The sequence below is a fragment of the Anopheles cruzii genome, chromosome 2 (genome assembly GCF_943734635.1).
Source record: "Anopheles cruzii chromosome 2, idAnoCruzAS_RS32_06, whole genome shotgun sequence".
In the NCBI taxonomy this organism is placed as follows: domain Eukaryota; kingdom Metazoa; phylum Arthropoda; class Insecta; order Diptera; family Culicidae; genus Anopheles; species Anopheles cruzii.
The window spans coordinates 55283600-55297173 of record NC_069144.1 but is presented as its reverse complement, the minus strand read 5'-3'; the positions used below and the strand labels follow the sequence as shown (position 1 = coordinate 55297173).

The 13574-nt window shown below is 52.8% G+C and overlaps 1 protein-coding gene across 2 annotated transcripts in view; it reads left to right on the top strand.

Moving 5' to 3' along the window:
* The window catches only part of LOC128268809 (calsyntenin-1), a 68196-nt gene extending 54865 nt beyond the window's left edge, over window positions 1-13331 (top strand). Inside the window, exons 6-9 of one of the 2 annotated variants that reach the window (XM_053006049.1) lie at window positions 5641-7768; window positions 7895-8372; window positions 11123-12435; window positions 12527-13331. In XM_053006049.1, coding sequence (XP_052862009.1) covers window positions 5641-7768; window positions 7895-8372; window positions 11123-11126 — 2610 coding nt within the window. In that variant the 3' untranslated portion in view covers window positions 11127-12435; window positions 12527-13331. Of the gene's footprint in view, window positions 1-5640; window positions 7769-7894; window positions 8377-11122; window positions 12436-12526 lie in introns of those variants that run through there. The other variant, XM_053006050.1, reaches the window with a different exon arrangement.
* The last annotated feature ends 243 nt before the right edge of the window (window positions 13332-13574 follow it).

Sequence of the window (13574 nt, the reverse complement as noted above, 5' to 3'; positions counted from 1 at the left end):
GGTCGAAACCCGATGCTCACCCGATGGCCGCACTACTACTACCAGCAGCAGCAGCGTGGCCCTGGCGATATTGCAATGTCGGCTTCTCGGGGCAACGGGCAACCCACAGCAGCACGCTCTCGCCCGCACGCGAGCATCATTTCCGCCTATGCGAAATGCTCGGAATCGAATGCCACGAGCAACAACTCGGGGGGAAACGAAAAAACCCCTTTTTCCCATCCACCGACCGCCACGGGGCTGTTCGGGGAATTGAAACGAGAAAACTTGAAGCTATTTCCTGGTCACAGAAGGAACTGCTGCTCCCGGTTTTTTCTTGCCCTTTTTTGTAGTTTCTTCGGCAGCGACTGCGCTGAGTAACGGACCGGTCGGTCGAGGTCCGACGGAGGCGGAGGCCTTCATCGCCATCATCATCATCCTTTGGCCGCCCCACTGCCCCCGCAGCAACCAGCATGACCTCGGGGGCCAGGCACCGTAGTTATTTCCTATTTCTGCAATATTCTAGCCTCGCCGAGAGGAGGGCCTTTTCTGGGTACTCCCGCCAAGGTTCTGCCACGACGCCGTGTTGACAGCGTTCGATTACTTCCCCGCCACCGGTCCTACCGCACTCCTTATCCCCCCCCCCTCGTTGTCCGAGTGGCCTACGAACGAGTTCTGACCCGTGTTACTGTGTGGCGCCCTGTGGGGGAACGATGGAATTACATTTCCCCTCCGGCAAAGGTGCACCGGAAAGGCTGAAATCGAAAGGCAGACAGTCGGCGTGTGGTGTCCTTAGTTTTTCGTCCAACTTGTCTTCGGTCTCCGGCATTTCGCACGAAATCAGTCACCCGAGTAAAATGCCATGGACGCGGAAAGATGTGGAAAGAACTGCTCCTTCGAGATGGGCGTTTGCGATCCTTACGCCTGGCCGGACACTGCGCCCGGTCGACGATGACGCCCAGACCGACAAAACGGTTTGTCTTAAGGAGCAACCACTAGAGTTCCACACTGGTGCTGATTGTGGTGGCTTTCTTTGCCTGTGCTCTTCTTTTCCCTAATGGTCTGCATCCTTTTGCGTGACGTTTGGGACCACCCAGTCCCGGACACCGGGAAACCGCAGCCATTTGTCATCGTTACACGTTGTAGGTCGGCGCAGGATCAGGCAACGCTGCGGTGGATTGTTGCTACCCGCGGGGGGTTAGCTACACCGGAATGTCAATGGAGAACTCCTTGGAAGTTCCATAATCACCCCGTGGCACTGGCACTAAAATGGGCAAACAGCACCAGCACCGTGGCGAACTTCTTCTCCGGGGCGTATCGATCTGCGTAAAGTGTGGTGCCAACCGTTGTCGTCGTCGTGCCTTCGGCCGAAATGGGGGTGACCACCGACGGTGAACCGCCACTAATCACGTTTGAATTAATATCTCCCAATTGGATAACTTTCTTTCGACCGCTTTGTGTACTCCGAGCAAGCCGCCCCGCATGATGATGGCACTTGACGGTGGCCCATGTACCCCACGAGATAGTGAGGGCCAAGATAGCGAGGGTAGTTCCAGGTCCACGCACTTGACACGACGCTGGAATGAAGGCAGGCCCCCGTTATCTTTGGCCACGTTTTGAATAGACCACGGTCGGTTCTGCCCACGCGTCCCAAGGATTGCCACGTTGATCGTTCGCCGATTTGCCCTTCGGGAAGGCCTCGGGCGAGAAGAAGCCTCAACACGCAGGACGTAATCAAGAGCGATGTATTATTGCGCCTTTACGAGGGCTCAGGTTTCTGCGTCTTTTACTATGTGAGGGGCCTTTTCTTCATTCTTGCCCTTTGCCGTCGTCGTCGTCGGCGTTCTCCAAGGACCCAACAAAGTTCGCCCGGCCCGTGTATTTATGAACTTCAGTTGGTGCCACTCGGGCTGGCGCGTGCTGTATGGAACTTTCAACCGGCAGGCATAGACAACGGCCCTAATTGAATGTTAATCCGTAAAGGAGTGTGGCGGATGTTACCGGGAACGTGTTGGTTCGCTACTTTCGCCACTGGCACACGCAGCGACGGCTGTTTGCTGATGCTGTTTCTCTTTCGTCATCTATCTGCTGGCAGCGAAAGGCCCAGGCGAGATCTGGCGACGGTCTGGCAAACATGCGATAGGAACGGCGACCATACGCGCGTCGGCCGCGTGGTATGTTTTGTGTGTGGTTTTCCCTCATCAAGTATTACGTGTTTGACTTTAGAATTCACGTCAAGTGAAAACGTATCCACTCCGCATGGGACGGTTGATCGCACGGACTCGGGGAGTATGTTTTATGAACAATTTGTTAGCCCTTTTCGGCACTAATTTGAGTCATCGATAACACACAATTCAAACAAAAATCCAAAAACGTCAGGCAGAGGCATTCAAGATAAATTTACAATACGCCCGAATGTATGCAATCGTGTGAACACTGTTTCGAATCTATCAGAATCCTTCATCAGAACGGCTCCTTTATGCAGAACGGATGCTTTCTAAGCTAGGATTGAGAGGCTTATTTATAAGGTTTATCCAACTTCTGATAAAATGGTTCAAAATATTTAACACATCATTCCATATGGATTGCGTGCAGCATAATTTTGACCGGGGAAAGGATTTACCGTTACTAAATAATTGCTATCAATCAATAAAACCGGGCGGTAGGTGGTATCGTGTCGATCTTGGGTCGCTTCTGGGTCTCTTCAATCAACCCCAACTATCTGACGGCGGCCAGACAACACACTCCACCCCGGGCCGGGAGTTGTTTTCGCCCCACTGCCCTGACAGGCAATGTGCGGTTTCTTCGCTAAAACGAAATTGACTAGCATCCTGTGATTCTAGCGAACGGGCGCTAACTCCTGCCAATTCTATTCCCGCGCACAAAACCCATCAAAATGTGCGAACCTTCGCCGGAGTTAGCAAAGTTCGTAGTCAACACGCTAGGCACCATTTCTCACAAACACACACACACTTCTCGCGGGTCCAAAAACTAATCGGAGGCGAAAATCCATCAAACTTACACCGACCTTAGCAGGAGCGCGGCCACGGAGTGTGTAGCCCACAAACCGGATGATAGGTTTTTCATCGCGCAGTGTGCGGACTTGCCGGCCGCGAATCAATTCCAGCAAGTCGGCGAGGCACCCGCGCTTGCCTTGCGGCTGTGTAGACTGCGTCCTGGGGCACCCTCTGGGTCTTGCGCAATCAGGGTAACCGGGCGAGCTTTTGAGTAGTTTTCTCGTGCCGTACGCAAACATCAATCATGTCAACAAAACGGCAATTTTGTAGGTGCGCCACCACCAGCGCCGCCATGTTGTCGCACTGGGCTCCCGAATCCCGGTGGCGGCATGCGACGTGGGGTCGGTATTTGCTTGTTTGTGTCCACTTGTTTGACATTGGGCCGACCTCTACGCTCGAAAACCGCACACTACTCGCTGTCGGGAGGCTTGAGTTCGGCGGGTGAATGGTTTTTTTTCGGCCAGTACTTCTTCTTCCAAATTGATCGACTCACACAAATCAGGGCGCGAAAGTTTGTGTTTCACATTTGCTCAATAAAAAAGGGCACGGCCACGTGGCGGCCGAATTCCCGGGGGCCGCCGAAGAGGGATTGTTCACTTTATTGTTTGATTCATTGTGGCGTGGCGTGGCTGCTCATTTGGCAACTGTAATCTCATCAGTCAATGGAACGGAATTAAGTTATTCATTTCAATAGGACAAAGCAAATGGTGGCCATTACAAGGGGTGTTGCTCCATTAGGCCCCCGGGTGTTTAATATTGTTGATGATGGTTTTATTAATAAAAATCCGAAAATTCGACGGATCGGGCGGACCACTGTATTCAAAAATATTTTGCCATGTATTTAGCTCAAAATAAGAATAACGAATCAAACACCTCAAATTTAAATACAATTTTTGTAAACTGCTTTCGTATGAATGAAACAATCGTCTGACGCTAACCCACCGCTTGGACGGCTGCCAAACCTCTCCAATCTACAGCCACCACACGATCCTTGTGCAGGGTCGCATGGGACTTCTCTTGTGTGTTTGACAGGTGAAATCAAATGAAGGTGACCCAAAAGACACACACACGCACAAACGGACGACTGAAACTAATTTCATTCCTTGCACGAGCACCTAAAAAAATCAAACTTTGGTTTCGGTCGGCCCTGCTCAAACCAAAGCGACCCAAAGGTGGCTCCGGCGTTATTCAAACACCCTGAATCGACCCCTGTAAAAAAGTGTACACGTCCCCGACCGACTCTCTATCCTTTCCCGTTCAAAGCGGCGATCCCGGAGGTACCCATCAACTGGTCCCAGAGCACGAGCTGGTTCCGATTTTCTGTCCCCCTCTATCGGACGCCAATCGATGAATAAATTCTCGGAATAACGATTAGCCTGGGAAAAACTAATTTTCTCAAACCAACCCGAACCGGCTTTTCGGGGGCGAAAGCGAGAATTTCGTTCCCCCGAAACGTGTGCACAGGCGGGAGTGCTCACCGGGAGCCTGGTCATTCCATAGGCATCGTTTGAAAAATCGATACCACCGGCGAATCGGCTCTCCTTGATGGACCAGAACCAGCGGGGAACCATCAAACCCAACGGGAATGGAATCGAAAATGGATTCCTGGGGACACATTTCGATGGTCGGACGGACCATCGAATCAGCAGCAGCAGCAGCAGCAGCAGCAGGGAACCTAGGTGTTCGCCACGGCGTGTTACTTTGTGGGTTGACCGCTTGCTGGTGGTGTGTGTGTGTGGTGGTTTGTATGGCTCCCGGTGATTTGTCGACGAAGTAAAACGAATAATCACACCTCATAATCATCGCCGGCCGCCGCCACCGTTGGTGGTCGTGGCACCATCGTGTCCACCCCATCGGGGGGTATTCTAACGGGCTGGGCTATAAAAACGGGGCCAACTCAAGTGATGGTGGCATAACCGACAAACTTCGGCCGCCACTTTACCTGCGACATTAAAAAAAACAGGTGACCACACCGATTCTCAATGGCTGCCAATGGTGGCCGATGGTGGCCTGTGTTTAACGATTATTTTCTGGAAGTTATGGTGACGCCACTTGTGAATCGGAAACTTTTTTGACAGGGCTGGTGGGGGGTCACTCCAAAAAGGCCATTTTTTCGTATTTGAAGAACGGAAAAGTTTTCCGATCCCTCTACCCGGAACGGCCCGGTTTCGTGCCGTTTCCAGTTTTTTTAAATAACACGCAAATACATTAAAATTGGATTGGTACTAGGAACTGGTCATCCTGACTCACCGCAGGGAGTAACAGCAAGCAGTCAGCGTACTGCTCCAGGATCATTGTAAAGATGGTGGCCTCGAAACAAATTCCCGAAAGCCGAGCCGGTTATCGTTTATTATACGGTGGCGCTGGGCACAAACTTTGCCCCCTGGAATTGAAAACGATGAATTCGGATTAAGAATCAAGATTATCAAGGCGCTAACGGACAATTTTATCGATTTGCTGTTTTAATCAAAATAATGGACACTTCTCTTCTGGCGTTCTCGGTATTGCGGATTCTCTGTCCCCGTTCTTATTTGTCGATGGCATTTCTTCGAATCCTCAAGAACTCGCAGAATCTTCTCCTGTTTCTTTGTCCACTTTGACTTTTATTCCATCAGGGGCTAATGATTGATTGCGCTGTTCGTTGCAGGTGGACGAAGGCCGGCTGTACCAGGAGATCATTCGCGTCGAGGCCACGGACAAGGACTGTACGCCACTGTTTGGCGATGTGTGCAAGTACGAGATCCTGACGAACGATCAGCCGTTCACCATCGACAACGAGGGCTCGATCCGCAACACGGAACCGCTGTCGCACAAGATCTCGCACAATCACATCCTCTCGGTGGTGGCGTACGACTGTGCGATGAAGCAGTCGGCCCCGGTGATGGTCAACATCCGCGTGCGGCGTGTCTGCGAGGCGCACGTCATGGGCGTGGCCGAACGGATCGACTACACCGCCAACTCGCTGGAGAGCGTCTCGCTGTTCCCGAAGATTCGGCTCGAGCTGTGCGATATGCAGTGCAAGGGCGAGGACATGGTGATCCAGTCGTCGGTGTCGCTCAAGACGAAGCACATCTCGTTCGGGTGCGATCGTGACGCGACCCAGTGTCTGCGCCGGTTGAGCGAAGGCGAGCCCCGCCAGCAGCTGGCCGACGGTGCCGGCGGGCTGGTCGATCTGCTGCAGAAGAACACCGACTGGACGAAGGACCTGGTGTACGACGAGGGCGCCGAGTCGGTGTTCCACTTTGACGGCAACTCGGGCGCGATCGTGCCGAAGAACGTCGTGCAGCCGCAGGACTTTGCGGCGCACCAGTTCAGCATCGTGACGATGTTCCGGCACCACAGTATCGCGACGAACGATAAGCACACCAAGGAGCACATCGTGTGCAGCGCGGACGACCACAAGATGAACCGCCACCACATGGCGCTGTTTGTGCGCAACTGCCGGCTGATCCTGCTGCTGCGCAAGGACTTTAACGATGGCGACCTGAACATCTTCAGCCCGGCCGAGTGGCGCTGGAAGATTCCGCAGGTGTGCGACAACGAGTGGCACCACTACACGGTCAACGTGGACCTGCCGAAGGTGGAACTGTACGTCGATGGGGTGCGCTTCGAGAGCAGCGTCGAGGACCGGCACAGCAACCCGGAGGTGATCGACGATTGGCCTCTGCACGCGGCGCACGGCATCAACACGACGCTCGCGATCGGTGCCTGCTATCAGGGATCGGAGAACCGCCTGAAGCACGGTTTCAGTGGCGACATCTCGGAGATCAAGCTGTCGACCCGTGCCATCCTGACACCGAGCCAGATTCGCTGCGGAACGGACTGTGCCGAGAAGCTGCTGCCGCCCGCCGATCACTACCTTGAGCCGGAGCAGCAAATTCAGTCAAACACGCAGATGAACAAGATCGTGATCGAGGGTAGCAACAAGACCAACATCGAGCTGCTGCTGCAGCAAATCCAGTACATCAATGCGAAGGAAAACCCCACGATCGGACGCCGTAACATCCAGGTGATGACCACGGTGAGCTGCCCGAACAAGAAGGCGATCCGGTTGCCAACGATCGATACCTACATCATGGTTACGTCGACCAGCGGTGGTGGTGCTGCATCAGGTTCGTCCGGCACCGCGTCTGCTTCGTCGTCGTCATCAGTGTCGGGGTTGTACAGCAAGATCCTGGACAAACCGCTCACCACGGACCAGAAGCCCCGGATTGTGATCAGCGGCAACTCGAACCATCTCGTGTCGTACCCGGACATCAAGGATGGTGTGAAGATCCTGGCGCAGATCAACATCAGCATCTACACCGGCAAGGACATTCGGCCCGAGATGCAGAAGCTGGACTCGTGCAACGTGAACGTGTTCCCGAGCCTCAACCCGGACCACGAGGAGATCACGATCGACGATAAGGACGGGGCGGATGAGTCGCTGTTCAAGTTCGACATCAAGACGAAGATCAGCAAGGAGGGCGTCGAGATGATCGGTTACGACACGATCGAGAACTACCAGCACGTGCTGAAGTCGCTCGTCTACATCAACAAGAAGCCGGCCTACTACCTGAACCGGGTGTTCAAGCTGACCTGCTCGCAGGTGGACGATCACTTCCGAAGCGCCGAGTACACGCTTACGCTGACGGTGCTGCACCCGAAGCAGCAGCCAACGTCCTCGGCGGCGGCGGCCGCCGCAGCAGCGTCGCCCTCGTCGAACGTTCTGCTCGCCATCTCAACCGCACCGTCCGAGGGTCAACATAATGCGCCCGTTGCCGTCGATTCGCACGGTAAGCACCCGCACCCCTCCTTCAGGAGTGTTTAGTTGGGCGATAGTTTGGCGAACCCCACGAACAACCATGAATGGCTGTATTCATAAACCGTTTTCTTTCTTTCTCTTTCTATCGGTCATCCAGATAACACAAATCAGTACGCACATGCGATGCTACACTCGCACGATGTGCAGGAGGCCCAGTCGAAGGTTCGCACCAGTTCCGGCATCGTCGGGCACGAGAAGCTCGCCTCGTCCCACTCGACGATGCTGATTGTGGTGATTTGCGCCTCGTTCGTGCTGCTAATCTGCGGTGTCGGCATTGCCCGTCTGCGCAACAACAGCACCGGAAGTGCTGTGGGGGGTAGTGGTGGCGGTCTACTCGGGTCCGGCGCGGCCGGCCATTCGCGCAACACCGACAAACATCAGCCGTGCCCGAAGGTGGCCCCGGACCAGCAGCTCGATTGGGACGATTCCGCCCTGACCATCACCATCAACCCGATGCAGAACGACAACCTGTCGGACGAGAGCTCCGAGTCGGAGAACTCGGACTCCGAGGACGAGGAGGTCATCAACGGGCGCTACAAAAACGTCAGCCAGCTCGAATGGGACAACTCCACAATGTAAGCGAGCGAAATCCAATCGCACAAATCCAGCGCCGCCGCCGGCCCGCTGGATCCGGCCGGTTCGAATGATGTCTGTTTTGCCACCGGATGTGATGAAAGCTGAGATAGTGGCCCAGCGAACGGAGCGAGGATAAAAATAGGATCCCTTTTTTCGCCCCTAAAAAACGGGAAAGGATACGAACGGCGGGGGCGACAAAAGTGGTGTTCCGGGAAATCCCCATTGTTATTACTATTCAAATGGTTTCCATTTTCTGGCCCCGTTGCGCTTCCACGCCCCGACCCGCCCCCCCGGGGGTCGTGAGCACCGGGTGCTGTAACGCGCGCGTTTGGCTCCGTTCGCACCGTAGAATGATGATCCTCTTTCCGACCCGAACCTGTGCCACAGAAAAACCGCAACACCACCGGCAGCGTTCGTCACTTCGTCCGCATGGGTCCGCCCGGGACCGGAAGTAGCAAACGTAGTCGATTACGGAGAAAAGACTCTGCCAGCGTGTGTCGCCCTTCGTCCGGGTCCGGTACGGTCCGGTCCGGTCGCCGGAAAACTTTCGGACGAATTGCTTCCCCCGGCGCCACGGATCCGCTTTCTGGTTCTTCGGCCCCACGATAATGAACTTTGAATCACGCTGCCAACGAGCTATCCCGGGACATCAGCGCCGCCCGGGGGGTCGCCCAATACTGGCCACAAAGGAATACGCGGAGAGTAAGGGGGGATGCGTTGTAATCGGGGTGCCGTTGCGACGCTGTCGGGGACCAATGTGTGTCGTCGTCCGGTCGGTCCATCCGGCGATGTCCTGCGGGCGTCAATTTGCGTTTTGCGCCTCCTTTTGTGTAATCACATTCACTTCCAAATCCTCTCTTCTGCCGGTCGCGCAGCGTGTGACGTTCGCACCGAATGTCGACGGAACGCGAGTTTTCGAACACTCTCGTCACCGTCGACACATACTGGAAAGCTTTTCAGACCCCCCGCCCGGTTGCGTGTGACGAATTTCGTTAAAATTGATGTATGACGAGCGAAGCAATCGATCAATTCGGAACTGTCGATGAGTTGCATGAGGCAACAGGTAACTGGCCTCGTTATGGATGCTGCATTACGCGATGGCATTGGTGTCTGTCGTTTCTGCTGCTCTTTGCCGCGATCCGCTCGTTTTCGAATCCACGTGAATCGAAAGATTGAGAACGGATGATCGATTGAAGGGAGCTCCGACAGTGCGTTGGTGGATCCCTTTGGCGACGATTTTTCATTGCCCTAGAAATAAGTCTCCATAAGCCTTCAATGGGTCCCAACTTTCTGCGCTTTAGCAGGTTTTGTGCGAGTTTTTCGTCCCCCATAATCAATCCTTTCCGGTGGCTTAAAAGAAGACCCACACGAAAAAAAAAGCTCACGGTGAACCGGGGATCGTGCCAGATGTCGCACCGGCTGTGTGCGATGGTCGTTCGCCCGCGAAAACCCGCGACAGCTGTCTCGCAAAAACTTACCGTGCAGCAACCCTCTCAGCGATTCGGCCAGCTGCTCTGCAGCTGCGAACCACCGGAATCCCGTTCCGTGATTAATGAACGAATTAATAATTCATGAAACAAAACTCCTTTCGGTGGAGTGCTTCCAGTATCATTCGCACAGTTGAATAATTCCTGACAGAGCTTCTTCGCTTACTTCTGTCGCCCGGGTTCGCTCGCATCCGACGAAAGCGGTCTGTTTTGCTCTGTCTCTCTCTTTCATGGGCAGTCCTTCGTAGGCCTTTGGCGAATTAAAGCGTAAACTTATTCATCAAAGTTGACGCTGGGTAATATGGTAACGAAAGGCAAATTTTTGTTGCAAACCACTGAAGAGACAAAGCAGCCTTCGAATGACAGAAGCAACCCAACGGAACGTTCGCGGGGCCCGCTAGGCAGAAAACTAACGGATTGAGCAGGAAAACGAACACGTGCGACACGTTCTTCGGAGCGCAACAGTGTTGAAGGTGATGAAATCATTTCCTCTTAACTCGAGGACAACGGAAAAGCCTACAAACCTGTTGAGTTCCACCGATTCCTAGAAGAGTGTCCTCCACGTGAACACGTGTTTCCGTTGTTGTCGTCCATTGTAGTGTAAATATTTCTCTTGCCAACATTCCCAGCGTTACAACGATGCTTCTCCGAATCAGGTCCGTTCCGGTCAATTCTAGTAATTGATGCTTGCTGTAACAACAGTATTCTCCAGCATAGGTTACTAGCTCGCGGCATCATAGTGACAGAATTTTCCTCGAATTTCAAACCATCCGGTATGTTTGGATCATAGTTGGCTTGAGTGAAGCAATTTTGACAAAGGGCGACTCAAACTGAGTGGCGATACGACGGCATGCTGCTTTGAGTGGGGCCTATCATTCGGTTGATGGCTCCATCAACCCGTGTTCATACTCTGCAAACACTCCAGTGTCCCGTTCAATACACACCAAAAAGAACAGTAGGGGCCAGCGTTACTTTATTACGACACACGCGGTTGCGGGGTGGGTCAATTGCGCTCCCGCAAAAGGGCCAAACAAAGCTTTCAACATCAATAATAGGATAATGAGCGGCATTAAATCATGCATGTTTGATTAAACATCCATTACGCGATGAGCGGGTCGGATCTCTAATCGGTGGCCACTTTTCGGTGCCGGTAAACCGCGGCCAGCTGTTCGTAGCCGGCCCACCCTTCAGCGGGATTCAGCGATTACACACATGTAATTCCCTAATGGTCTCCCCGTGTTGTCTTTTTCCTCTTTTTTCAGCTAAATGAATACATCAAACAATTTAAAGTATGACAAATTTATTACACTACACAACACCCACTGCGGCGGGTCACCACCAGCGACACACCGTACGAAAGAGCAGCCCCAACCAGCCAGCAGCGCAGCAGAACTCCCCGTGAACCAGTGCGGCGAGACCAAGCAAGAAGCCTATATATATAAATAAATATATATATAAACTGTGTGAGAATGAAGTCCCCATAAATGGTCGCAGCGCCAGTGTGAAACAAGCTGCGGCGCAGCGCGTCGATCGGCCCAACCAAAATCTGATAATTTGCACTTCGGAGGGCCACATTATCTGGCCCGCCACTACACAGCCACTACCCTCCCGGGGATAGCACAATAGGAACGGATTATCTGCCGCCACACACACACAAAAAAAGCTAACAAAACATCCTTCTCTCCGAACGCGGGAGGACCCTGCAGGTCCTTTCCGCTGACGCGGAACCCCACACACGACGGACCTTCCCACTAAGGGTTCCGGGGTTCCCACGGGGCAGTGGACGGGACAGCCTATCTGTACTTAATGCACAGCAATGATGATGATGCAATCAGTGTGTGCGGCATTGTGGGAATCGGTTAATCGGCAAAGTAACATAACGCCGCAGCGCCAACAACATTCATTTCAATACGCAAGACAGTTCGAGACGAATAGGGAAAGAGAGGAAGAGAGAGATGTGTTGTGACCCCCAGGCGGGGTCGAAAGGAAAAAGCAAGGGCAAACACACATTAAACTAGCGATCGGCTTAATGAAAGTGAACACAAAAAGCGATTCTATATTATTAAAAGAAGTAAATACAAAAGTCCACAGAAAGTGAGGGAGCAAATCCCTCTAGCTATAAAACACGGTAGAGAAGGAAAGAAGCCAGCGAACGTAAGAAGGGAGAGACAGAGAGATAGCATAAACGAGGAAGAAATAATAAACGTAAAACGTGTGTAATAGTGTGTGAGATGTATAAATTGATAAACAGAAAGAGAATCGACGCGGCACGCGGTTTACGATGCCGCTGATGATAAGACGGCTAATTATAGTATCACTAGCACCTATTCACTACAAGAGAACAACGGAAAACAAAACAAAACAAAACAACAGCTACTACTAAACTACTACTACTAAATACTACTGCTACTACTGTAACTACCACTAAATCTACGACGCCCCCCAGTCAGCAACGTGCATGGAGAGGACCCCCCCCAGGTTGCTGCGCATTCCTGCGAGAACGTTGCGTCCTCCCCGAAAACATCCGCCGGCGCGCAACCTGTACGGCAGCCGGAGAGCCAGCGTATCGCGTGAGGTAAGGCTGAAAGGTTGTCCTCCCCTCTGTGGGCTTTTTAACCGAAAAGTGTCTAACGTGTGTTCTGTGCTGTCCCTTTTGTATTCCACAGTTGTGCTACGCCTCGCTTCGGATCGGAACCGGCGCCTCGTTTGATGGTGGCGGATGACGCTGGATGAATCTCCGAAATCACCGGACCTCTGTAAGCGGCGATGAGGAGACACGATTGATCAGCTTATCAGCATTACTTGCCCCACACCGTCACACATCTTACTTTTGCGCGCGCTCCCGGAGGCTTCATTTGGGTGTGTCTTGCCATGCTGCGTGCGTGCCATCGTGTTCGCGTAAGCCGATTTTAGCAGTTTTTATTTAGGTGTTTTAACCACAAATAAAGTGCACAAGAAGACATTTTAAGACACACGGAAAGAAAATATCAACGGAATTGATTTGTACGCGCTCCCGAAACGAGAAATGCCGTTTGATCTGCAGTTTTAGTACACAGCACACACTTTTTAGTACAGAGCTTCTTTTGTAGCACAAAGGGCGAGCACAAAGGACAGAGGACAAAATTTGGCGGGCCACACCAGTAGGACATTAAGGAGCTAAGAGCTACTGGTAGGTTGGGGCCGGGTGTACCGTCCGCGCGGGAACCGCAACTCTGTGAGTGTGGTTAAAAGTGCAGAAAAGAAGCGGAGAAAAATACTATGAATAAAAGAAAAGATCCCTGGCCGCGCCACGCCGGACGGGGGCTGGCAACGGCGTTCCGAAACACTTTAAAATGTGTGGCTGAAGTCGTGTTGAGGTGAGAGAATCTCATCGCGTAACGCTTTCTGCCATGCGTCCGCGCTCCGTGTCCGTGTCCGGGTTTGGTTGCGACCCACACCCACAAACACTTTCGTTTCACTCTCAACCGCCCCCTCCCCCCGAAGGACATATCGTATTTGCATAAGCTTATTACAGCAGTAGTAAAAACAGCGGCACACAGGAAATCCGCAGGCCGGTCGTGGTGGTATTTGTGTATGTATGTATGAGAGGTATTAAACGTACGTTCCGAAGCTAGAGGAATGATAAGTAAACCTTTCGCAAACTCTGCTATGCCTCTTCGTGATGTTTGGGGCCACCGTGAGATGAAAGAAATGGCCCCGAGTTGCCGAGCGGTG